This window comes from Opisthocomus hoazin, chromosome Z (genome assembly GCF_030867145.1).
Source record: "Opisthocomus hoazin isolate bOpiHoa1 chromosome Z, bOpiHoa1.hap1, whole genome shotgun sequence".
Lineage (NCBI taxonomy): Eukaryota > Metazoa > Chordata > Aves > Opisthocomiformes > Opisthocomidae > Opisthocomus > Opisthocomus hoazin.
The window spans coordinates 3,668,278-3,694,524 of NC_134454.1; the positions used below are offsets into that span (position 1 = coordinate 3,668,278).

The 26,247-nt window shown below is 46.2% G+C and overlaps 1 protein-coding gene across 9 annotated transcripts in view; it reads right to left on the reverse strand.

Moving 5' to 3' along the window:
• ARB2A (ARB2 cotranscriptional regulator A) overlaps positions 1–19,559 on the reverse strand; it is a 284,994-nt gene extending 265,435 nt beyond the window's left edge. For 2 of the 9 annotated variants that reach the window (XM_075411658.1, XM_075411656.1), the window contains exon 1: positions 19,465–19,559. Coding sequence is in view for 5 of the 9 variants with exons in the window: in XM_075411662.1 (XP_075267777.1) it covers positions 1,249–1,269 (21 nt within the window). In the remaining 4 variants the exon portion in view is untranslated. Of the gene's footprint in view, positions 1–1,248; positions 1,283–12,974; positions 13,041–19,464 lie in introns of those variants that run through there. The other 7 variants (XM_075411662.1, XM_075411661.1, XM_075411655.1 and 4 more) reach the window with 5 other exon arrangements.
• Between the last annotated feature and the right edge of the window lie 6,688 nt (positions 19,560–26,247).

Consider the following 26,247-nt stretch of genomic DNA (forward strand, 5'->3'; position numbering starts at 1 on the left):
ACCCAGTCCAACCCCCTGCCCAAGCAGGGTCACCCAGAGCAGGCTGCACAGGACCGTGTCCAGGTGGGGCTGGAATATCTCCAGAGAAGGAGACTCCACAGCCTCCCTGGGCAGCCTGGGCCAGGGCTCCGTCACCCTCAGAGGGAAGAAGTTCTTCCTCATCTTCAGCTGGAGCTTCCTCTGCTTCAGTTTGTGCCCGTTGCCCCTTGTCCTGTCGCTGGGCACCACTGGAAAGAGCTTGGCCCCGTCCTCCTGACACCCACCTTGCAGATATTTAGAGGCATTGATAAGGTCCCCTCGCAACCTTCTCTTCTTCAGGCTGAACAAGCCCAGCTCCCTCAACCTCTCCTCGTAGGGGAGATGCTCCAGTCCCCTCACCATCCTCATAGCCCTCCGCTGGACTCTCTCCAGTAGCTCCTCATCTTTCTTGAACTGGGGAGCCCAGAACTGGACACAGTACACCAGATGGGGCCTCACTGGGGCAGTGCAGAGGGGAAGGAGAACCTCCCTCGACCTGCTGGCCACACTCCTCTTGATGCACCCCAGGATCCCATTGGCCTTCTTGGCATCCAGGGCACACTGCTGGCTCATGGTTAACCTGTCGTCCACCAGCACACCCAGGTCCCTCTCCACAGAGCTGCTCTCCAGCAGGTCCACCCCAAGCCTGTACTGATGCATGGGGTTGTTCCTCCCCAGGTGCAGGACCCTGCACTTGCCCTTGTTGAACCTCATCAGGTTCCTCTCTGACCAACTCTCCAGCCTGTCCAGGTCACGCTGAATGGCAGCACAGCCTGCCGGTGTATCCACCACACCTCCCAGTTTGGTGTCATCAGCAAACTTGCTGAGGGTACACTCTGCTCCTTCATCCACGTCATTGATGAAGAAGTTAAACAAGACTGGGCCAAGTACTGACCCCTGAGGGACACCACTAGTTACCGGCCTCCAACTAGACTCAGCGTCGCTGATGACAACCCTCTGAGTTCTGCCATTCAGCCAATTCTCAATCCAACTCACCGACCACTCATCCAGCCCACACTTCCTCAGCTTCCCTAGGAGGATGTTATGGAAGACTGTGTCGAAAGCCTTGCTGAAGTCTAGGTAGACAACATCCACAGCTCTCCCCTCATCTACCCAGCCACTCATGCCATCGTAGAAAGCTATCAGATTGGTCAGGCATGATTTCCCCTTGGTGAATCCATGCTGACTACTCCTAATAACCTTCTTTTCCTCCACTTGCTTGTTGATTACCTCCAGGATAAGCTGCTCCATCACGTTTCCCGGGATGGAGGTGAGGCTGACCGGCCTGTAGTTCCCTGGGTCCTCCTTCTTGCCCTTTTTGAAGATTGGAGTGACACCGGTCTTTCTCCAGTCCTCGAGCACCTCTCCTGTCCTCCAGGACCTCTCAAAGATGATGGAGAGTGGCTCAGCAATACCAAAGACATGAATCCAGCTGTTTCACTTGCACCTGTGATTTGAACTCCAGAAGAAAAAAATGGGGAGCAACTGTTCTCTTTTTATTCTGGAAGCTTCTGCCACACTGATAGCTTTTATCTGCCATGCTGTTAAGGAAAGGTACCCAAACACCTTGGAAAAATGAAATTCTACCTGTTACATGAACTACTTCAAGGAGGTTGAACCGATGTATCAAATGGCTAGGTTCAGCCTGAAGCCCAAACACTCTGTCCTAGTAGTAACCAGTCCAACACAAGGGCTAAACAAACTTCACCAATCATTCCAACCAAGCTTCTAAAATTCTTTGTCTGTTCTGTGGAAAACATTGCATTTCTCACCAGTCTGAATGAATCCTAATGAATACTAAGCAGGAGAACTGTCTTGAATTCTGTAGGTACAAAAGGCGTGATAGAGCAGAGTTCAGCCAAGTACTGCCAGACTCCAAGGTGCAGATAAAAAGCACCAGATGAGTAGGAAGAAAGAAACTGGAGATGCAACTTAGTTTGACAAGAAGGCATCACCAGAAATCCATGATTTTTGCTTGGAAGGTTTGCAGTTTCAGGCAAGACAGGCCTAAAAAAATAAATGAGAATTATTTCCTTTACTTTAAAACAGAGGCCTTTTATTTCTTTAAGCTACCACCCTCTAGACCACCAGTAACTTGTGCTTAACCACAGCAGTTCTTCCAGAAAGGCATCCACTCTGAAATTCACGTTATGAAGAGCTAAGGAGTTAATCACTTGCCTGATAGTCTGAAAGGCTAGTCACTGTTGTACTTTACTTCCAGTTTGAATTACTTTGGCTTCAGGCTTTAGTCACTAGTTATTATTATGCCTTTGTATGTCAGGTTTTGTCTCTCTATTTTTCCTTGAAGTGATTAAACGCTACAGTCAAGTCCTACCTCTTTATTCTGACAAACGAAATAAGCTTCGTAGTCTCCTTCCATGACATTTTGATTCCAGTTCAAAGTCATTGTTTCCAGTTTCTCTGTCCCCTCCCATTTTTTAAATCCCAATTGACAGCACTGTGCAAGCCACACTCCATGGGACAAACACTGCTAGAGTGTCAGCTTCTCAGGATGCCCCCCATTTTTCCTGATTTTCTTGTTTCATTTCTGAAAACCTGACCCACTTTTTTAATTTAGTTTTTTAGACCGTAGACCTAACTTGTAAAGTAACTGGATAATAGCAAACAAAATCTTTACTATTTACCATTTTACCAGTCTTGGGTTTAAAACAAATGTTATGAGTAACTGTTTAACATTATTTCCCAAGATCACTCCTAAGCAGTATTTGCAGAAGAGTACCACTCTTAAAAACTGTTACTTCACGAACTTTTTCAGAAAGGCATTAAGTGCCTTGTGATATGGCTATTTTACTGATACTAAACGGTCTTGAAGTTTGAACGAGATTTACGTTAAAGCACTCCCTTTACAAAATCATAAATCTATTATACTGAAGCAGTAACTGTAACCAAGCAAAATTATTATCTGAACAGAGTTTATCCTGTCATTTAATTATTTATTAATAGAATGTTCCATTAGGATCCCCTTATTTTAACAAAGTTGTGACAGCCAGCTAAGCAATCTGTTGTTGTCTGGATTGAACCACTCTCTTCTACCAGGTACTGACAGGCCATCAGCACTTGTCTCATCTTCTAGGATTTCCTTATCGTTCCATATATCATGTAAAATGAGTAACAAAGGACTTCCCTTAACACTTCTTTTATCATTCTTTGGGTCAGCTTTGATAAACAATCACTCTTAGAAAAGACAATGACTAACTATTAAATCAGAGGAAGTAGTGGACTCTTTTCAACTCTTTCAAACTGCGGTTAGATGACTTTTTAGAAGGAAAGCTGCTGTTAAACACAACTCACTGATTTGAAAACCATGGTAGCTGAAAAATATAACAGCTATAACAGAGTTTATCAATAAAAGAATAGTAATTACAGGATGAGGGTAAACAATCCATCTTGTTATTTTGCTTTCACATCACCTTATGATCAGATGAACAATACCTATCCCTAAAAAGTCACGTAAACAAAATACATGCGTACTAAGGTCTGTCCATGTCAAAGTTCTTCTTTTTATGCCAACCCCTATACTGGCTGGTCACACTGCTTCTCAAGACTGCATGGAAATTAACACAAGAAAAGAAGAGATACATTATACAGGGTGTTGTACGGAAAAAGTACAAACCAGCATCAGCCTCACTGAGTGTAACAAGAAACTTCTGAAAAGCACATTATAGGTAATATAAACATTTTTTTCACATAACTGACAATTTTCAGTAAAATTTGCACTGAAACAGAACCACTTTTGAACTATCCTTATAGCATTATAGAATCATCAAGGCTGGAAATGACCTTCAAGATCACCACCAAACAACAACCCAGCGCCACAATGCCTGCTAAAACATGTCCTTACGTAAACAAAGGGGTTTTTTTGTAATTAAATGAAAGCTGTATCAAGCATTATAAAGTCATATTAGTGGTATAAACACAGGACAAAATAAATCTGCAAAGAAAAATATCACATCAACTACGAAGAACAATTACGGCACAGCAAAAAAAAAGTTGTAAGAATCCACATGATAATGTAGCCAACTCTGCTAATGTTTATGCTTTTAACTCACTCTGAAATGAAAAGAAACATTTCAGTTACAACAGCTTAAAGACGTGACATAGTCCAAAGAAGTAAAAATCTTTCATCTTAAATTGCTTGTGCTGAAGAAGAAGGAAAAAGGAAGAGAAAGAAAGTCTTAGAGAAACCAAAATTTTCAGACTTTCTATGCTTTGTACTAAATTCTACTGTAAACCATGAAAAAGGATACATAAAAATACAGGAAAATGAGAAGGAAAAGCAGATGGAAAGTAATGTTGCAGAAAAAAAGTCCCCAAACATTGTTAATAAAACATCAGCAATGCTAGACGAAATATAAGATCTCCTGATGTAACAAGTAGCAGCCTTGGTACAAATCTAGAAGGTGACACAAAAAAGCCAATAAAGACCCAGAGGAATATATGGGGAGAGAGACACGGGACAGAGCATTGACCTTGGAGACACTCAAAACTAAAAGCACCTTAGAACTTCAGCAGCATGAACTCCACATCCAAAATTATTTGAAATTAGGACTCAAGTGCTTTAAAACCAAGCCTAGTATAGAAGAAAGATACTATTTTTATATTCCAGGTAAAATGTGTCTTAACTAGCCAGGTGTTTAACTACCATGAGAATTAGGCAAGGCTTCAAACTAAACTGAAAACAACTACCAAAGTAAGTCTATACCTAAAAATTACTCAACTTTAAAATATTTCTCAAACTTGCAAGAATCAGCCCCAACAAATTTCTCTATTCCAGTGAATACACCTTTCATGTTACTGTCTCTGAAACTGCATAAAACATAATATTCTTTCAAGTTACTGTCACTTGTAAAGTGAAAATCCACAATTTAGAAGAAAGTAGGAAATATTTTCTAGACTATATATCTAATGTTGTTCAGAAGTTTAAAATGAGACCTGAAGAACCAGACCCTGGCAGTGACATCCTGGGCTGCTTTAGGAAAAGCACTGCCAGCAGGTTGAGGGACATGATCCTCCTCCTCTGCTCTGCACTGCTGAGACACATCTGGAGTGCTGTGTCCAGCTCCAGACTCCCCAGTACAACAGAGAGAGGGACATACTGGAGTGAGACCAGTGAAGGGCCACAAAAATGATTAAGGGCTTGGAGTATTGGAGCATTGGAGGAAAGGCTGAGAGAGCTAGGACTGTTCAGCCTGGAGAAGAGAAGACTCAGGGCCGGGGAGTCTTCTCAACGCCTGTTGAACACCGGATGAGAAGAAGCACCATGGAGCTGGAGTCTTTCCAGTGGTGCCCAGCGAGAGGGCAACCGGCAACAGGCACAAACTGGACATTTGAACGTAAGGAAAAGCTTCCTCACTCTTAACGGTGGTCAAAGACTGGAACAGTGTTTTGGGTTTGCATGGCAAGGTTTGGGTAGTGGGGGGGCTATAGGGGTGGCTTCTCCAAGAAGCTGCCAGAAGCTTCCCCATGTCTGATAAAGCCAGCGCCAGCCGGCTCCAAGACAGACCCGCGCTGGCCACGGCCAAGCCAACCAGCGACGGTGGCAGCGCCTCTGGGATAACGTATCCAAGAAGGGGAAGAAAAAACTCTGGGGTGAAACCGCAGTGAAGAGAGAGGAGTGAGACGATGTGAGAGAAACAACTCTGCAGACACCAAGGTCAGCGCAGAAGGAGGGGCAGGAGGTGCTTGAGACGCTGGAGCAGAAAGCCTTCGCTGGCAGCTGGTGATGAAGACCACGGTGAGGCAGGCTGTCCCCCTGCAGCCCATGGAGGTCCACAGTGGAGCAGATCTCCACCTGCAGCCCGTGGAAGGGACCCCACGCCGGAGCAGGGGGGTGCCTGGAGGAGGTTGTGATGGTTTGGGGAGCCCACACTGGAGCAGGCTCCTGTCAGGACCTGCGGACCTGTGGGGAGAGCAACCCACGCCACAGCAGGTTTGGTGGCAGGGCTCATGACCCCGTGGAGGACCCACGCTGGAGCAGCCTGTTCCTGAAGGACTGCACCCTGTGGAGGGGACCCACGCTGGGGCAGTTTGTGCAGAGCTGCAGCCCGTGGGAAGGACCCACGTTGCAGACGTTTGTGGAGAACTGTCTGCTGTGGGTGTGCCCTCATGCTGGAGCAGGGGCAGAGTGTGAGGAGTCCTCCCCTGAGGGACAAGGAGCAGCAGAGACAACGTGTGATGAACTGACCATAACCCCTGTTCCCCTGCGTCACTTGAGGGGAGGAGGAGGAGGGAGAGAAACGGGAGTGAAGCTGAGCCCGGGAAGAAGGGAGGGGTGGGGGGAAGGTGTTTTAAAATCTGGATTTATTTCTCACTATCCTACCTGGATTTTATTGGTGATGAATGAAACTCCCTTTTCTCACCAAGTTCAGTCTGGTTTGTCCATAATAGTAATTTGTGAGTGATCCCTCCCGAGATACTCAAAACTCGCTGAACGCAGCCCTGAGGCATCTGCTCTAGGTGACCCTGCCCCAGGTAGCAGGGTTGGACTAGGCAATCTCCAGAGGTCCCTGCCAATCTCAACCACTCTCTCATTCTGTGAAGATAAGAAAAATTAAAAGTGCACTACAAACGAATATGCAAAGAGTATGCACGTGTGTGTGTTTATTTATACATATGTTAGGTAGCTACCACATTAGCAACTAACAGCTTATCACCAGTGAGCACCGTTGTGAGCATGGTGTGGCTGAGCAAGAATTAGAGCTCATAGTCTCAGGGGTTTCAGTTTTGTGTTCCCAGGAATTTCTTTCTGATTCTGATCCTTCAATTTGTGTGAAACAGCCAAAACTTATAATCATGAAACTATCAAAACCACAGCCATGACAAATTTGGGAAAGCTGACAACACTGGATATTACTCACTCTACTGCCAGCCATTCTTCTAAGTGCATTAAAACACCTTCAAGCTAGTTAAAATCACCCTGCAGACGAACAAAAACCTTAAAAAGTGTCCATATTGTGTTCCTGCAGATGACAGCACACTCTTAACATGTGTGCCATCCTTACCCAGAGGTACTATCAAAGCATTGTCAAGTCTACAGGTATCAGGACATATCAAAATTAAGGCTGTCTGCACAAACTTAGTTCAGCACCCACGCACTAAACTCAAGTCTTGTACAAAAAGCAACGTGGAGAAAATCAAAACACAGAGGAAAGAAGTCACCTCATTCTCTCCTACTTCTCTAAGTCATGTCACCTGTATCCAAGTTTCTGTCCAGTGTGGTCTTGCCTAAATTCCTTTAAAAAAATACCTACGAATTCATACTCCACAAACACCTTAGCAGTAAGACTGTGTTGTTAGCGAAGCTCATGCTGAACCTCATGTTGTGCCCCTATGGACATCCAAACTGCCAGACCTCCTGCCTTCTGAAGGTTCTTGTTGCTTTCCCCTGGAAGACTTTCCCATGGGCTCAAACTATTTCTTAAACGTGATGCCCAAAACTGACGAAGCCCAAGCAACGTGGAGTAGAGCGAAATTATCATGTGACATGTTTAAATATGTCCCTTCTAACTATACATCCCAGAAGAATGATCACCCTTATTGCAGCAGCACAGTGCTACTGACGCATGTTCAGACTATGATTCACCTAAAAATCTGGGTTTCTTTTTTCTAGAGTTATTGCTGTTTTGTATTTACATAGGGAATTATCTAATCCAAGCACAGTACTTTGCATTTGTCCTTTTAAACGGCATTATTTCTTTTACGTTGTTTCTCTAATTTTCCTAAGCCATTTGAAATTCTAAATTTATTCTTCACAGAACTTGAATCCTCTCCCAGCCTGGTACTCTCTGCAAAATTAATAAATGTAGTCTCTACACCATCATCATCCAAGTCGTTAACAAAGCAAAGGCATAATCACATTTTGTTTTTTCCACTGCATTTTTGCCTTTGTCCATGTGTAGAATGAAGGTGCTCACTTGATACAGAGCTATTCAGATTTTTTGTCTGACCTTCCTCTCGTCAGCTTTAAGTATCACCCTACTGTTTCTCCCATCCTCCCCCATATTTAAGTGCCTCTCAATCACCCTCTCCTATTTCTCTCACAAGCTCCCAGTCCCACTTGGCCTCATTCCACCCTGAGAGCTTCCAGTGCCATTCCACTCCCTCGCCAAGGCATCCTCGTTCGTCCTTTCATTTCAAGTGCTTTCAGAGACACTGCCAACTCAACCCCTCGTTCTAAACTTCCCCTCGCCCGCCCTACTCCAGTCCCCTGGTTTCATTCATCCTGCCATCACAGAACGAGCGTGTGAATAGCAAAGCCACCGAGCCTTCTTCTCAGACCAAAATCCCTGTTGTCCACCTGCACTGGTCACACTCACCACCATCCAGCAGTGGAACAAGCTCACGTCCAACCAACAAAAAGGGCACAGCGTACTTTGTGCAGGTAGAGTCACTGGAGGTTTTTACATACTAAAACTGGAGTTGACACCTGACACAAAATTAGACATTACAAAGTACCGTGTTTCTTACCCAAAACACAGAGGGCCTGTACCACAGCATCAAGTCTACTGGAAGGGACCTTTGGAAGTCACCTTGCCCCACATCCTGAAAAGGCAGAACAGGCTGCTTGGGCAGTTGTCCAGTCCAGTTTTGGATGTGTTCAAGGACGGTGACTCCACAGCCTCTCTATGCCCTGCTCCCATGTTTGACCACCCCCATATTAAATTTTTTGGGGGTATATCTACCAACATTTTCCATAATATATATTTATCTGCTATTCTATACTGCTATAGAACAGTAGATAAATGCTATTTAGAACAAGAAAACAAATTAAAAATACTCTGTTGTCTATCCATTGCCATGGTTTAACCTGGCAGCCGGCAACTAGGACCATGCAGCCGCTCACTCACTCCTGTCCCCTGCAGTGGGATGGGGAGGAGAACAGGAAAAAGTAAAATTCCTGAGTTGAGATAAGGACAGTTTAAAAAGACAACAAAGAAAACAATCATCATAATAATAAATAATAACAGAATACGCAAAACAGGCAATGCACAATACAATTTTTTTCTCACTGCCCAGTGACTGATTGTGCAGCTGGTCCCTGAGCAGCGATTGCAGAATCCATGGAAAAAAAGACTGAAATCACAGAAAAAAGACGGAACTCACAGAAAACAGACTGAAGTCAGAGAGAAAGCGAGTTCCTGCCCCCAGCCAACCCACATTTATACACCAAGCATGATGTCCATGGTATGGAACATTTCCATCAGCCAGCCTGGGTTAGCTGCCTGGCTGCGCTCCCTCCCAGCTCCTGTACAACTGCTTTTTAGCCAAACATGGGAAACTGAAAACTCCTTGACTTCTTAGCAATCACTAAAACATCAGCGTATTATCAACATTGTTCTCATACTGAATCCAAAGCACGGCAGCTATTCAGGGGCAAATTAACTCTAGAAAGCTAGATAGTTTGAGACTAACCACCACACGTATAAAGCTTTGTTATATTCCAGTTAGTAGTACTCTCTAAAGTTCACAATTTTCAGGAATTTTCTAACTGACATTCTTTTAAATGCTTCCTCTGGACACCACCAGGCAGGCAAAATCTGAGCTTCTCAAAGGAATGCACTACTAGCTTTGAAAAAATCAGTTTCTGTCTGATACAAACTAGGTACTAGTTCTCTGTCTCTTCCCAGGAAAATGCAAGTATGGGTTGGCATCATTAAGGAACTGGATTTACCCTCTCAGCATACTTCCATTCCTCCCATCCTCCCCTAACCAGCTACCTCACACAGGCAATAATTCAAATTTCTGGTTATTTTGGTGTGGTCCTTTCACAATTGCGTCCGAGAGATTTACGCTGATTTTTACGCCTACTGAAATATTCACCAGAAAGAAAGACAAGGAGAACAGAACTCACATAACAAAGAATGAAAAGACAAAAAAAATTTAAAAAAATCTGTAATTGCTCACAGAATGATATTGGGAAGGTAATGAGCAAGAAATTTGAGCACTACTGCAGGAATGTACGTTCAACCCATCTGATGTTAGTGAAGTTGGGTGGGATGATTCACACGAATGCAATGCCAGAAATGAACAGATTTAACCTATTTAAATAGAGCAACAATGAGAACAAATGGCACTGTGTGCCAAAAATGCCACTGTCCGTTTCTGAGTCACCAACAACTGAAAATCACGTCTTAAGCAATAAAGTACAAGTCGGGGTATTAGCTGGGGTTCGCCACAGATATGAAACCTCACATAGCGTGGTGCTTAGGCATCTATTGAGTCTCGTTGGAAATAAAAGTTTCATTATCACAGTGGACACAACACCAAGTGAGATAATCTGGAGCTTTCACGCTGCCATTATCAGAACATGCTTGAAATTTCTAAAAATTGAGGACGATTTCTTCTGCTGAGAAATGCTAAATCCAACCCAAGCGAAAGCTGTGTTCGACTTCATCCAGGCAGATAACAAGTACCCCACTGTGGCACAGAGAACAAACACAGAACAAAGACCGCTCCTGCCCCCAGGTCTTAGAATCAAAGGACATATTCCCAAACACACCTTTGCAAAACGACTTCAGCGGTCCCACCCCCTGCCCACGCGACCCGCTCAGCTGAGCACAGCGAACCTGTTCAGGGAATCACGTCCAAGTCAAACCAGAACAGGGACCTGATCCGAGGTAAAACTACCTTCCTCCCCCCCACACCCCTTTTTATAAGAGCATACTTTTAACTTATCAATTCTCAGATTCAGTTCATTACCTGCTACAGCTGAGGTGTCAGAACAAGGCAGGAACATACAGCTGCTGCCCGAAAACTTCTCAGCCTTATTTGCCAACGTGGGCAAGAAAGAAACACAGACAAAGCAAAAGGAGGACTCCATAAATGATCGCGGTGACAGCCAATAGCTCATTCTTCTAAATTTCAAACTCCGCTATTGCAAAATACAAGCATTTAAAATAAAGTATCAAGAAATCTCCACTCCTTTTTGACTTCTTGACTAGCACGTACAAACACGAGTTTGCATTTATAACAGCTTTGCTGGTTTTGATGGCTCTGCTTGCTCTGAAATATTTCTCCTTGGCTTGGACGCGGGCAGCAATGCTACCACAGCCTGGTAGTTACGTTAACACAGCCTCGCAGCTTGGGATTTATAAACATACAGATACACAATTCCCAGTCGTTCAGATTTTATGTCACAGGATCTAACTCTATGCTTCAGTGGGGAGATACTATTTCACTACACGGACTATTATTACTAGAGAGATACGTGCACGAGCACACCTATTTATCCCTCATTTCACCATATTTCCATAATGCCTTCATGTAATGGCTCTTTCACTACCAAGTCTTCCTGGTAACATATTTCTCTGTTGAAAATATTTCTAGTTTTGTTTTTGACTGTGGTGCCCAGTTTTTATTTAAACCTAGTCCACTTACTCAACACCTTGTTCCTTGAGATGGGTTTATAACACACACATTCTGCGAGAGGAATTGCATGCTCTTTCGTCAGAAAAAAGCTGGATGTTTCCAAGGTTGCTTGGTTATACTCTAGAGCTTAGGTCAAGAAGGAAGAAAGCAAAGAAAGAACATGGTTTAGCACCTTCTTCAGTTAAAGGAGGAGACTGAGATTTGCATGCATTATACACTAATAGTGCTATGCATAAGCATGACATTCACTTAGCTGTGCACTTTGAGGCTTTGTGAAGCCTGGCTGGCAGAACCTGAAGAGAAACAATAACAACTGCATTATCTGTTGGGCTTGGTCTTCAATGCAACATTCAAGATGACCTGGAGTGCACCTGGCACACTGAAAATATGATCAATCAGAATCGCCTTGTCCATCTTCTCAGAGAAGCAGTTACTACTCCAAAAACCAAGACAGTTGTCCTTCAAGCACAGACGCATACAACGGCTGCAAACTACATGAGAGCTACCAACTCCCAGTATGCAGCAGAAATAAAACAAGAACGAGGTCCACTATGCCTGCTCCTAAGCCAAAATACACTTCAGTTAAGGGATGACGAGAAACAGAAGAACCCATTTTTCCTGTGTCCCACCAGGAGCTTTCACCACGCACGCTGCGTAAAGCCGACGCAGTGAAGAAAGCCCAGCAGGCCAGCAGAGTGCAGCTGAAATGCCCAGAGAATTCAAATCAAACATCTTCAAAGATTTAACTGCAAATGGAAAATGGCAACTTCACAAAGCTTTTAATTCAGATAAATACAGACTAGCTGTCTTGGGAAACAGTTCACAACTTCCAAAGCTATCCTCCTATTAAATTTCATATTTTTTATCCACATCTCAGAGATGCCCACAGGTACTTACGAATAATCAAGAAATTTTTCAATACAGTCAAACACATTTTTCAGTATGTCCCTCTCAAAAAAATATGTAGCTTAAACCTTGACCTGAAAGTGGCAGTGAAGAAGAAAACTCACTCACGAACAACTGACAGTGAACTATGAAAACCATACAAAAACTTGAACAATGTAATATGATGGGTCTGACTTTAAATGCACAAGCACCAAGAAACAAACACTAACATTCAGCACCACTGGTGCTTCAGTCAACACCAGAACTGGCTAATCCGCAGTCCAACGGACAACATGCACAGCTAATTCTTATTTTAGCCATTATCTCTCTAGACATACGATAAAGAAAATTTTCTTTCATTTGCCTGCGTCAGAAAAAACCTACTTGCTGACAAAAGAGTTTCCTAAATTTACCACTGCACTAAATAGATTTGACTCAGCTAATACTGTGGTTGCTAAGACAATACTTAATTCAGGCTAGTACTAAAAATCAATATTTCTAAGACTCAGGTGTCTATATAGCAGGTTTAGCACAGACTGGTCGCCTTCAGCTTCTGCTGGGCAACAGGAAGATGGGAGAATACAGAAACTACAGTAACCGTAAAGCAGAAAGACCTAAAATTAGCCTAATAAACTCTACACGGTCCATCTTTCCCCTTTGGGTACCCATCTGAGAATACACACCGCAGTACCAGACAGGTTCCACCAAGCAGGAAGCCAACACTCTCCAGGCAAGCGTCACAGGAATACAGGCGGTTACGCGAAGGCTGCACCGGCCCACGGAGCAGGACACCATCCTCGTCAGCGGTATCATTAATAATTAACTCAAAGCAGCAGGCTGCTCAGCAAACTGGCAGAGGGGCCTTCATCCACAGCCAGGTCAAGCATAAGGTGACTCAGGCTGCGGATCGATAGAATCATGGAATTGTTAAGGTTGGAAAAGCCCTCTAAGATCATGAAGTCCAACCGTCACCCCAACACCCCCATGCCTGCTAAACCATGTCCCCAAGTGCCACATCCACACGGTTTTTGAACCCCTCCAGGGATGGGGGCTCCACCACTGCCCTGGGCAGCCTGGTCCAACGCCCGACCACTCTTGCAGTGAAGAAATATTTCTCAATATCCAATCTGAACCTCCCCTGATACAACCTGAGGGCGTTGCCTCTCGTCCTGTCGCTGGTTACCTGGGAGAAGAGACCAACCCCGCCTCACTACAGCCTCCTGTCAGGTAGTTGTAGAGAGCGAGAAGGTCTCCTCTCAGCCTCCTCTTCTCCAGACTGAACAGCCCCAGCTCCCTCAGCTGCTCCTCATCAGATTTGTTCTCCAGACCTTTCACCAGCCTCGCTGCCCTTCTCTGGACACGCTCCAAAGATCCATGATCTGCTGAAACCCACACAACAGAACATGCCCAGAGGAAGTGATCCTTCCCCTCTCCTCCTGCCAGCCTCTCCGCTCCCAACCACACAGTCCCACATCCCTCCTTATGACGGCACCAGCGCTAGTGAGCGAGCTGACGCAAGGAGAACGGAGGGTTTTATACCTCTAGTTCTCTGTCAGCTGGATCAGCCTCCCCACCTCGCTCACCACGCAGCCAGCCGACATCTTGCAGGGCCCGGAGGGATGGGGCAGGACGAGGAGCGGAGTGCTGCCTATCCCAGCAGCGGGGGAGCAACGCGAGCAGGCTGCGGAACCGCACCCTGGGCACCCCGTAACAGAGCGGGTCTGTGGCCGGAGGGAAACGACTCGTGGGGCCCAGCCTGGCTCCGAGGAGCCAGCGAGGAAACAAAAACCCCTGCCAAAACTGGCACTAACAGGTATCCGACGATGAGCTGAGCAGAAAGGTCAAGGATTAAACAAAACTGAATGCTGTATCATTCCACCTTGCGATAAGACTCGGTCACATTATGAGAACAGTGTAAGGAACACTGTGAGTAGTTAAACATGAAGTTCTCAGAGCCTTCCTCTCAAAAATAAAAAGGTCTGCAAATATATACATAACACACATTCCAACCAAAGCACCTAGAACACTGAACAACATCCATGCAATATTAACCCATTACAAACCCACTGAATTGTGCTTTAGGAATTCCACTCGGTGCAAATCTGTGGAACTGATATACGGGCTAAGCAGATGTACGTACGACCACGCTTATAGAGAAAAAAATGTCTCTTCTAAGGCCCCCCAAAAATTCACAGGGCAGCATTAAATTTCATAAGCAGATGTTGCCATGCCCACTGTTCACCAATTTGTTTCAGTAAGCGAGCGGAAAAAAAAGTAAAAAAAGATATCCATTCATTCTTTGTATGTATGCTTTACTTCAAAGAGTTACAGGAATCTATTGTAAATCTAAAAAACTCCTCAGTCACCACAGCACATTGTTCCCCAAAGGAACAGTGGGTCAAATTCAAAGTACCAGCAACAGAGTCGCATTCAGAACTTTTTCTATAGAGCCTGGAACGGACAAAACCTCCAAAGTCAGTGCTGAGTCTTCAGGAGAAGAAAAAAAATACAAGGTTGTGAACTTAAAAGAAAAGAGACCAACAGATAAATCCCCACTGAGTAATTATAAGGAGCAGCTCTCCCAAACATTAGCTAACTCGTATATAAAGGGCAACTCCGTAAAAACCATGGTCAAGTAAACTAGCAGATTAACATATACCCGTAATAGGCTACAATCACTGAAAAAGCAACCTGAAGAAAACAGACAAAATCCAGGCGCTGGTAAGAAAAACTCCAGTAATCAGAGGTATTTCAGTAAGGCAGACAGCGCTCTGAGCGTGCAGCACTACGCCTCTGAAATGATGATGCCCTCGTCCACCTCCAGCTGCTCAGTGCTGGTGGCCTGCTGGAAGTTTTCATCTCATTCCTACGCCTGCCAGCGTCTGCTAACCTATTTCAGACAAAAGGAGTCAGGTCAGCTTGAGCACTAGAAATATCACACCTGTCCTCACCCACCGTGTTTTGACCGAGGCGGGCTGGGGAGTGCCCGGAGTGACGCTGAGGGCGGCAGATCAGACCTCCGGCAGACTAAGGGCAGGCAGTAGGTAAGGGCAACGGACACCGCGTCGCCTGGGGCTTCCCTCGGCGAGACCAGCGCTCTCGTGAGCAAAGAAGGATTATTAATTTTTTTTTTTGAAAGAAAGAAAGTGAAAAAAGACCTGAAACTCTCAGAACACCAGATCTGTTCAATTCCAAACCCAGCACAGCATACGACGACATGCTTCCTGTACTTCACGTCGGCATCACTCTGTAATACCCTCTAAACCATTAAGTATCTCCAGTTGCTAAGATCTCAGTCTCCCCTACACAAGAGCATTTTTACCTTTTCCTGAGTAATTACAAAATACCTAATTTTAACTTCCCACAGGCAATCTCTAACCAACACGCCATCATCAGGCAGCTTTACCATGGGAAGCATAACACGCTGCCACCTTCTTTGCCCCTCAGACTCATTAACGACTCCAAGAAAATATCAGCGATTACTAAAAGGACGCTACTTTTTTGCTGTACTAGTGGTCTTTATGATTATTTAAGGTAAATATTATCACCACACTACTCCACAGCGTCACCAAATCACTGTGAAGCTAACACAGAATCACAGAATCCCAGTGTGGCAGGTGTTGGAAGGGACCTCTGTGGGTCACCCAGTCCAACCCCCTGCCCAAGCAGGGTCACCTACAGCACACTGCAGAGGACCTTGTCCAGGCGGGTCTTGAGTATCTCCAGAGAAGGAGACTCCACAGCCTCCCTGGGCAGCCTGGGCCAGGGCTCCGTCACCCTCAGAGGGAAGAAGTTCTTCCTCATGTTCAGCTGGAGCTTCCTCTGCTTCAGTTTGTGCCCATTGCCCCTTGTCCTGTCGCTGGGCACCACTGGAAAGAGTCTGGCCCTGTCCTCCTGACACCCACCCTGCAGATATTTAGAAGCATTGATAAGGTCCCCTTGCAGCCTTCTCTTCTCCAGGCTGAACAACCCCAGCTCTCTCAGCCTCTCCTCATAGGAGAGATGTTCCAGTCCCCTCACCATCCTTGTAGCCCTCCGCTGGACTCTCTCCAGCAGCTCTTCATCTTTCTCGAACTGGGGAGCCCAGAACTGGACACAGCACTGCAGATGGGGCCTCACCAGGGCAGTGTAGAGGGGAAGGAGAACCTCCCTCGACCTGCTGCCCACACTCCTCTTAATGCACCCAAAACACCAAAGACATGCAGTTAGCTTTGCGATTGCTGTCGATTTTATAACACCTCTTTTGCCAAAGATGGCGTGTCCTGACCAAGGTCTGTGACCTACTTTTTCAAATCCACCACCTTATCCAAAAACTCCATGCGGAAATAGTGTAAAGCGAAAGGTGCGGTTTGTGAAGACTTGTTAGGCCGGCTTACACGAGACCGAGCACCTTGGCTCATGTCACACCACAGCTAAAAGCTGACTAGCTGGAAGGAAAGCGGTACACTCTGTAACAAAAGCTTTAGGATCTAGCTTTGAGAGAAAAAATAAGCCGACATTTCTTTAAAAAGCAAAGGGCGTGGTTCTTTGAAAGGAACTACAGATGTGGAACATCTGCTGTTGTAGAGTAATGAATTTTGAGTTGTCCCATTGCCAAACCAAAGCCAAGTAGCAGTAATAACTTAAACTGAGACATCACCTCCCTACCTCTATGCCTGGCTAACCCAGAGATGACGAAGAGCTCACGCAGCTCTCCAAGCTGCCCAACCAACTACCAGAAACTTCCCTCCAAACAGGAACTACGAGGCTACGAGGATGGTGAGGGGACAGGAGCATCTCCCCTACGAGGAGAGGTTGAGGGAGCTGGGCTTGTTCAGCCTGAAGAAGAGAAGGCTGCGAGGGGACCTTATAAATGCCTACAAATATCTGCAGGGTGGGTGTCAGGAGGATGGGGCCAAGCTCTTTTCAGTGGTGCCCAGTGACAGGACAAGGGGCAATGGGCACAAACTGAGGCACAGGAAGTTCCGTCTGAACATGAGGAAGAACTTCTTCCCTCTGAGGGTGACGGAGCCCTGGCCCAGGCTGCCCAGGGAGGCTGTGGAGTCTCCTTCTCTGGAGATATTCAAGACCCGCCTGGACAAGGTCCTGTGCAGCCTGCTCTGGGTGACCCTGCTTGGGCAGGGGGGTTGGACTGGGGGATCCCCAGAGGTCCCTGCCAACCCCTACCATTCTGTGATTCTGTGATTCTGTGATTCTGTGATTCTGTGAACTTTCCAACCAGGTGTAACCAGGAAGGCAGAACGAAAGCCACCGCTCCAGCCCAGCTGCGTCGTGCGAGCCGGGAGAGCGACGCTCACACAGCCAACTTTTTGTCACCTGTGGAAAGCTGGCGTTAGGCAGCGGGGAAAACCAACAAGCCTTGCTCCGGGACAGCGGCCGATGGCGCCGAAAAGCCGCAGCGTGTATTTTTGAGGGGGAAAAAGAAAACAAACAAACAAACAAACAAAGCGCTTTTGGTTATTTCGAAAAGTGGGAATGTTATCGCTGCCCCCAGAAAACCGCAGAACCGTTCAGGTGGGAGAAGACCTCTCAGGTCACCACGTTCAGCTGTCACCCCACCACCCCCATGTCTGCCCAACCACGTCCTGCAGTGGATCCACACGGTTTGAGGATTTAAAATATGCTGGCTTCAACACTCCGCATGATTTACTGCACTAACAAATACAGTCTTCTGTAATTTCATTAATTTCATAATGGTCTTCATTTGCAGAAATAAGCGTCAATGTGGGAACAGATAACTTTTCTCATTAATGTAACAACTGCTGTCGTGTTCTTTCCAGACTAAGTCATGACATACTACCGTCAGTGTGACAGGGGTCTGCTTGTGTCATCAGCATAAATAAAGTGCTTTTAATAACAAAGGATATTCTTAGAATTATTAATCAAACAAAACATGCGCAGTTGGAACATCAGCTCTATTTTTGATATATGATATCCATAATAGAGCAAACTAAAGCAACCTAGAGAAATCACTTTAAACGATTGTAAAAATGTTACCATACTTGTCATTTGCTACGTCTGTTCTAGAAAAGTGAGTTAATTCTTTGCCCGTTGCTCTCGTATGCACTCTCAAGACTTCCAGCTGAAGTAAATCCCTCTACCCCTTCCAGAACTCTCTTCAAAATGGACTATCCAAATCTGTTGATTCTTTTAATTGATCCTCCAGTTGCCAGATTCTGGACTGCTTTTTAACTGCAGGTGTCAGTTTTCACTAAACTAGTGACTGCAATACGCTGCTTAAGCAACTGTTCGTACTTGTAAAAGCACCAAATTTCCTTCTCTTCCTCATCATTTCATAAAACTTGCTAAATAACTGTCAGTGGTATATACAAACAGAAGTTATAGTTAAGACTATAACACACCAAATTCTTTCAGTCATAGTCACAGAATCACAGAATCACAGAATAGTAGGGGTTGGAAGGGCCCTCTGTGGGTCACCCAGTCCAACCCTCCTGCCCAAGCAGGGTCACCCAGAGCAGGCTGCACAGCACCGCGTCCAGGCGGGGCTTGAATATCTCCAGAGAAGGAGACTCCACAGCCTCCCTGGGCAGCCTGGGCCAGGGCTCCGTCACCCTCAGAGGGAAGAAGTTCTTCCTCATGTTCAGCTGGAGCTTCCTCTGCTTCAGTTTGTGCCCGTTGCCCCTTGTCCTGTCACTGGGCACCACTGGAAAGAGTCTGGCCCCGTCCTCCTGACACCCACCCTGCAGATATTTGTAAGCATTTATTAGGTCCCCTCGCAGAAAACGGCCTAATGCCATACTTCACTGCAGCTTCAAGAACTGGAGAAAGGAGCAAGACACGGTTTGAGCCCACGATGTCCGAGCCCCCCTCGGGGACGGGGACCCCGCCCCGGCCCCGGGCAGCCCGCCTGCCCCTCCAGCCGAGACGCTTCTCCCCTCATCCCACCCCCATCGATCCGCTCTCGCCTCCTTCTCCGCCCCCGGCGCCGCGGAGCCGCTCGGAAGGCCCCGACCCGGCTCCCCCCCCCCACGCCGTGCGGGGCTGAACCCGGCGCCAGGCCGCTCCCGCTCCGCTCCGCGCAGGCCCGGCGGGCGGGCCCGGCTCCGTCCCCGGGGACTGGAGGGGGGGGGTCTCCCGGCAGGCCCCTTCCCCCCCCCCCCCCGGCCCCAGTCGCCTCAGGGCCCGCGCGCCGGGCCGGGCCGCAGCACGTACCTGGCGCCCGTCGCCGGGGGGCGGGGCCTGGCGGGGAGGGGCGGGGCGGCGCCACCGGGGAACGCGCGGCGGCTCCGCTCCCCCCACCGGCTCCGCTTCCGGGGTCCGCGCGCGGTGACGTCAGCGGGGAAGCCGGAAGCGGAGCGGGGAGGGTGGCGGAGGAGGCGGTGTAGGCCGCGGCCGCCTCGCCGTTCACCCCTCGCCCCGGCCCGGCCTGCGGCGAGGCGAGGCCCGTCACGGCGGGGTGTGGGGGGGCTCGGTCCGCGCCCCGCTGTCCCCGGCGGCTGGGGAAGCGCGGGCAGGGCCGGGGGCGGCGGGCCTCGCTGAGGAAAGCGGCCTTTCCCCCTCCCCAGTGTCCATTTTGATGGCCTCGGAGGGGTTGTTTGTTTTTTTTTTTGTTTTGTGAAAACGTAAAAAATATTTTTCCGGGCTGGGATTTTCCACGCCGGCCCGTCAGGCAGCCTTGAGGACGGTGCTGCGTTGGCCTGTGCTAAAGCTGCCACGGCACAGGGAGAGGACGCGCTCTGAGCTGCCCTGAGCTCCCGGCCATCGCTGTAGGTGTTGGGCAAATCCGCTCGACCAGAGCCCTGGACTGGTCTGCGTGGGAAGAAGAGAAACCGTTCCTAAACCATAGGGCTACGAGGATGATAAGATGACAAGAGGACAGGAGCATCTCTCCTACGAGGAGAGGCTTAGGGAGCTGGGCTTGTTCAGCCTGGAGAAGAGAAGGCTGAGAGGGGACCTTAGAAATGCCTGTAAATATCTGCAGGGTGGGGGTCAGGAGGACGGGGCCAGACTCTTTCCAGTGGTGCCCAGCGACAGGACAAGGGGCAATGGGCACAAACTGAAGCAGAGGAAGCTCCAGCTGAACATGAGGAAGAACTTCTTCCCTCTGAGGGTGACGGAGCCCTGGCCCAGGCTGCCCAGGGAGGCTGTGGAGTCTCCTTCTCTGGAGATATTCAAGACCCGCCTGAACGCGGTGCTGTGCAGCCTGCTCTGGGTGACCCTGCTTGGGCAGGGGGTTGGACAGGGTGACCCACAGAGGTCCCTTCCAATCCCTACCATTCTGTGATTCCTCACCCAGGTTGCTTTCGGCTGCGCTCTGTGTTATGACCGAAAGCAGCAGTCTTGTATGTTCTGCTCTCGGTGGCTTTTCTGCAACACCCAAGGAAGGAGTAAGTGAAATATTTTCCAGCTCAGGAGCTCTCAGCACAGGACAGACAAGGGCCTGTTGGAGCAGGGCCAGAGGAGGCCACAGCAATGATCTGAGGGCCGGAACCCCACTGCTGGGAGGAAAGGCTGGGAGAGCTGGGGCTGCTCAGCCTGGGGAAGAGAAGGCTGCGGGGAGACCTTAGAGCAGCTGCCAGTGCCTGAAAGGACCTACAGGAAAGCTGGAGATGGACTTTTTACAGGGGCATGGAGTGACAGGACAAGGGGTGATGGCTTTAAACTGAAAGAGCAGAGATTTAGATTAGCCATAAGGAGGAAATTCTTCACTCTGAGAGAGTGAAACCCTGGCACAGGTTGCCCAGAGAGGCCGTCAATGCTCCGTGCCCCGTCCCTGGAACCATTCCAGGCCAGGTTGGACGGGGCTCTGAGCACCCTGATCCGGTTGCAGATGGCCTTGCTCACTGCAGGGGGGTTAAGCTGGATGGCCTTTAAGGGTCCCTTCCTGTTCATACTATTCTATGATTCTATTTACATTTTACATGGTATTTTGAGTTAAGCCACTTGTACTGAGATGTTTTTTTTCCCTGTGTTTCCCCTGTTAGAAAACAGTGGTGCTCAGGTATCCGTCTTTAAATGAGACATCTGGAACACCATACAGCAGTGCTGTGGCTGAGGTCTCGCCCATCAGCTCTCTGTAGCAGAGCCAAAGAACTCAGGGTTGGGGGTGGATATCAAAGGAAACATGTAATGAACATTTTTTGGTAATTGCCTTCGTTTAAGCAACCCTACCCTCTCCCTTGAAGTTCATGCCTTCTCTCTTGGCCACTAGTGCTGGGTTGCTAAGCAAAGCTGGTTAGGACCATTAGTCAGTGTTTTTTGTTGGGTTATTTTTAATTTGGACGCGTTTCTTAATCTCATTCATGATCATTCTCCATCTCCTAGAGTCCAAATTAAAAAAAAAAAAAAAAACAAAGTAAAATTGAAACAACAATAATGAACCAGGAGAATGTGCGTCAGAAACAAGTTTCAGGGGCAGCTTGCATGAGCAGGACAACTAAAAAAAGTCTCTGTCTATGATCTTCAAATCTAGATAGCCTCCATGACTATAAGGGAATTGCAGGGAACAGGAAGAGGTTAAAACTGCTTAGAAAAAAACATCTTTCTTTGTATAAATTCTTTCCAATGGATGCAGATCCATTTATAATTACAGATCCAGGGAAGGACTGAAGGAGTACAAGTTTATCAAAACAAGGGGCTGGGGGTTAGTGGTTTTGGAGGTGCTTGGCCGGCACAAAGCAGAAGTTCTTCGTGTTACAAACGGTAGCATGTTGAAAGGGGGGGGTCTCCAAGTCTCGTCAGAGGACTCACCCCAAAATTCCAAATACCAGCAGTGAAGAGGAAACAGAGGTAGCGTGTAGTAAATAGTCATTTGCTGGAAGCTGGGCTTTTATCTTCTGTTTGCGTGTAGTGCTGTGGAGTTCTGGTATTTTTATTATAGACTTCTGTGATCCACAGTAATACCAGGAATAAGCTAATACTAGCAAAAAAGCTAATCTGCATGCTTACTGTTGCACCTAAACAAATGGAGTGTTCTGGTTATTTCCCAAAATCTGTGTCTCTCTTCTTCTTCTTCAGTCTGCTATCCCCCCTAATGCTGTAGCATTCGTAGATGGCTATGGATAGGTTACTTAAGATCACTGTTTTAGACCTGTTTGTTTATTGCTTGTTGAATGTCCAGTAAGGTTTTTGACTTCAGTTTTCAGAAATATTAAGTATGTGTAGTTACATGTGAAATGGATGGAAGCTGTGATTTGCCTACACAAGCTGCTGCAGAACGTCAAGATGTGTTAAAAGTAAGGTCTGCATTATTTTTGGTTGAGCATCCAAGATCGTTAAAACTGCTGTGCCTTAATTTCAGTTCCCAATTTAAGCAAAAATGTCATTTGCTTACGTGGATTGTGTGAAGTTAAGTTAATGTTTGAAACACCTGGATACAGTAGAAAAGAGTTCCATAAAATATCTTTAAAAATTTGGGTTTTACCCATATCTGGTAAATGGACCTGCATTTCAAAGAACGTAGAGAAAACCAGGCATCGAACTGTTGGTTATTACATTAGCACTGTTCATCCCTTGTGGCATATGAAACAACAGCCCCCTGTAAAGAGAATATGTGGGCATGTAATAGGAACTATCTTGGGCTGCCTGATGTTAATGGCTGCCAGCGTGTCTCGAGTCTGCAGGAAGTTACGGACCTAGTTAAAACGGATGGGTGGATTCAGCTTTTGTTACATTTTCCTTCACATCTAGGTAGCCTCCATGACTATAAGGGAATTGCAGGGAACAGGAAGAGGTTAAAACTGCTTAGAAAAAACCATCTTTCTTTGTATAAATTCTTTCCAAACAGGGTGAATTGCGTGAACTCATACCCAGCTGGGATGGCTCCCCTTAAACTGCCTGGCTACTCAGCACCATGCAGAGTTAGACCAGACTTTCACATTCTTGCGAACACAGATACAAATAGAAAGTGTAGTAAGTTGCAGAGTGGTGCTACTGGGAGCAGATCATGTCATTCCAGTACGACCACAATCTCTTACACATGAGTAACTGAACACCCTGATGTATCTGAACTGTGAAGGATCTGATACGATTCCCCATGGGGCGTAGTGCTGAAGGTGGAGACGACGACTGTTCAGACCAGAATTGTCTGGTAAGGTGGATGTGGAGTGGCTATGGAGGAGACTGCAAAAGCCTAGGCGGAAAGGCAGCTACCAGGCAGGAGACAAACGAGCAGGAGCACTCTTTGGGGACTGTGATTAGGTTTTGGACATAATATGTGCAATATAGTCATTAATGAGAGATAAGAATTTGATGTGCATCCGTGAAATTTGCAGGTGACACTAAGTTGAAAGGTGTTATGAGTAATGATCTTTTGACTAGAGTGAGAGAAGTGGGATGAAATTTAACAGCATAAAGCCAGGCTCTGAAAGAACAGAAAACCTTTGCTAAAACTCATTAGTTAGGGTAAATGAGGAGGAAAGAGATTTTTTGGGGGGCATTAAGATTTCATGAAGACCTCATGAGACCTGATTTTCTGTGTCTTGCCACGATGGCTAAGCCAACAGTCAGATGGTCACGGGTCTGCAGTAGAGAGGCATTTCTCTTTTTTCTAGTGTGAAGTAGACATCTATCATGTGTTTGCTTGGACTTGATCCCTAAAGGAGTCCTTTCTGTTACCATGCCTTTGTTTTTTCCTTCCAAAATATAAGTAATAAAACAAAGGCTGCGTTCCTTTCCCACGGAACAATTAGGAAATTGAATTTGAAAGAGAGGGAGTTTCAAAGAGAAAAATCGTCAACTGCTAGGCATGTGAAATAGCAGCGACACAGCGCTGAAAGCAGCACAGAGGGAAAAAAAAATAATCAGACTCAGAAACAAGACCCTGAGAATTTCAAGAAAGCCACTAAACCAATAATACCTTGGAAAGAAGGGGCCTGGGATGCGCTGGGAGCGCGAGATAAGCAGGCCAGCCGACTGGTGAAGGAGGCACCGACCTGCGCGAGCAGCTCCGCGAGCGTCTGTCTGCAGCGCGGAGATGAGAAAAGCTGTTCTCACCGAGGGCTGCAGTCTGCGTGGCAGAGCATGAAATTTCCCGTGCTGTCAGTATGGAAATACTTTTTTTTTTTTTTTTTTTTTAATTTAGAGGCAAAAAATGTAACTCAAAAGAACTGTACTGAGCATGGGAGAAGTTATTTTAAGACTTCATCATCATATCTAAAGAGGAGCACACCAGGGGAACCAAATATTTGTCGCGTCTATGACAAGTGATCATGGTCTGAAGACAGTTCTTATTACGGTAACATAAATACTGCTTTAACAAGGCTTATTTCAGATGGCTGAAAAAAAACGTCAAGTCTCATCAACTCAAGAAAGTGAACAGAAAAGCTGAATGAAAATACTGTGAATGACACCATTTTGAACCCCAAAACGTAAACTTCGGCTGTTTGATGCTGTAGCTTAGTGGAAACAGGGAAGAAGCTCTTCTGATGATAAATATAAACGTAGAATAAGCAGACAAAAAGGGAATTTGGTAATGGATGTCAAAGAAACTAGGAATTATTTGAAACTCAGGTGAGAGAAGAATCAAAGCATAGAAGGGAAAAAGCTGCGAAATGCAGTATTTTTTATTCCCGTTCATTGTTTATGGCGTGCTTTTTGTCACCCTAGATTTTATTTGTTTCTATTGATTTTATTTATATTTTTTGTCTTTTTAAAAGCTGCTTGCAAAACTTCAACTGGCACAAAGACACTGAAACATAAAGCAAGACAGGACAAGAAATTTGGAATGACAGAAGGCGCCTTGTCTTTTTTTTTCTAGTGTTTTTTTTTTATACCACCCGCTCACAATTAAAACTTTATCTCCTCCAGATGACACACAGAAGGTGGGCAGGATTTTAGAAGCAGCTGATAGATGATTGTAGCAAGTAGGATGTCTGATTTTAATAGCTATCCTGCAATGCAGCTTTCATAAGCAGTTGTTAAATCCTCCTGTGGTTCAGCGCTGGTAGAACACCACAGCCCTTTCTTCAGAAGTACCTGCGGTCCTGCTTTCAGCACCTGACATTGTGAAGTATTAACATCTTTAGTTCTCAGTCAGGTTGCTGCTGGTTAAGAGCACGCTAAACCTCACAGATGCAGTTCGCAGCAGGGGCACACGAGTGTGCTGAGAGGGGTCAGTTTTATTTTACATGGGCTGCGTTTACATGTGCAGTAAACGGGATCCGTTTACACCACTTGGGCTGTGCACTGAACCCTGAAGTTGAAGGGTGCGATCCGGTTTAGGAATCTTTTGCTGTGACAAAAGGATGCAAAGGGTCTCAGGGTAGAGAAGGATCACGTTTAAAAATGCATTGCGCTTCTGCTCCGTCCATCTCGTGTCACCCACTTTATGAAAATGGCAAGATGCTGTTTAGTGCCGAGGAATGTTTTTGTGCAGTAGAGGCCCTACTACTGAGTAACTTCAACCCAGCTCTTGTCACACACAGATCTGGGAAACATACCATTTTTTTAAAACTTAAACATTTTTTGATCAATGACAGCTGCTATTTCCGGAGGCTAAAAAAAAAGAAAGCCACCCCATATCTAGCAGGTGCACGTAAGCATAGCAACCTTTGGATTGTGTGATTCTTGGGAAAAGTTATCCCATGTCTTTTGGGACACAAAAATTCCTTCTGAGGCTAAGCCCAAAAGAACAGATAGTACGAGGAAAAAAAAAGAAAAATCTCTTTAGAATTCCCTCTGTAGTTTCTTTTCGTTTGTTGTTTTGGCTTGCCATTGATGGAATAGGCTTTTTGTGTACTGTGTACGGTGCATAAATACAAAGAACGCATTTCATGAAAAATAAAAATATGTTGGTTTTCCTGACAAAGATGATGTGTTACCTTTTGAGAAACACTCTTCACAAGAATTAAATCAGAAACTTTGGAAGTACTGAAAACTCATGAAAACGCAACGTTTTTCTTGAGTGCTCTGCAAGGCTGAAAAACCTCTCTTTCTTTTGGCTTGAAAGTTTTCTTTAATTCAAAATTCTTATTCGGCTTCTTGTTTACACCCTGA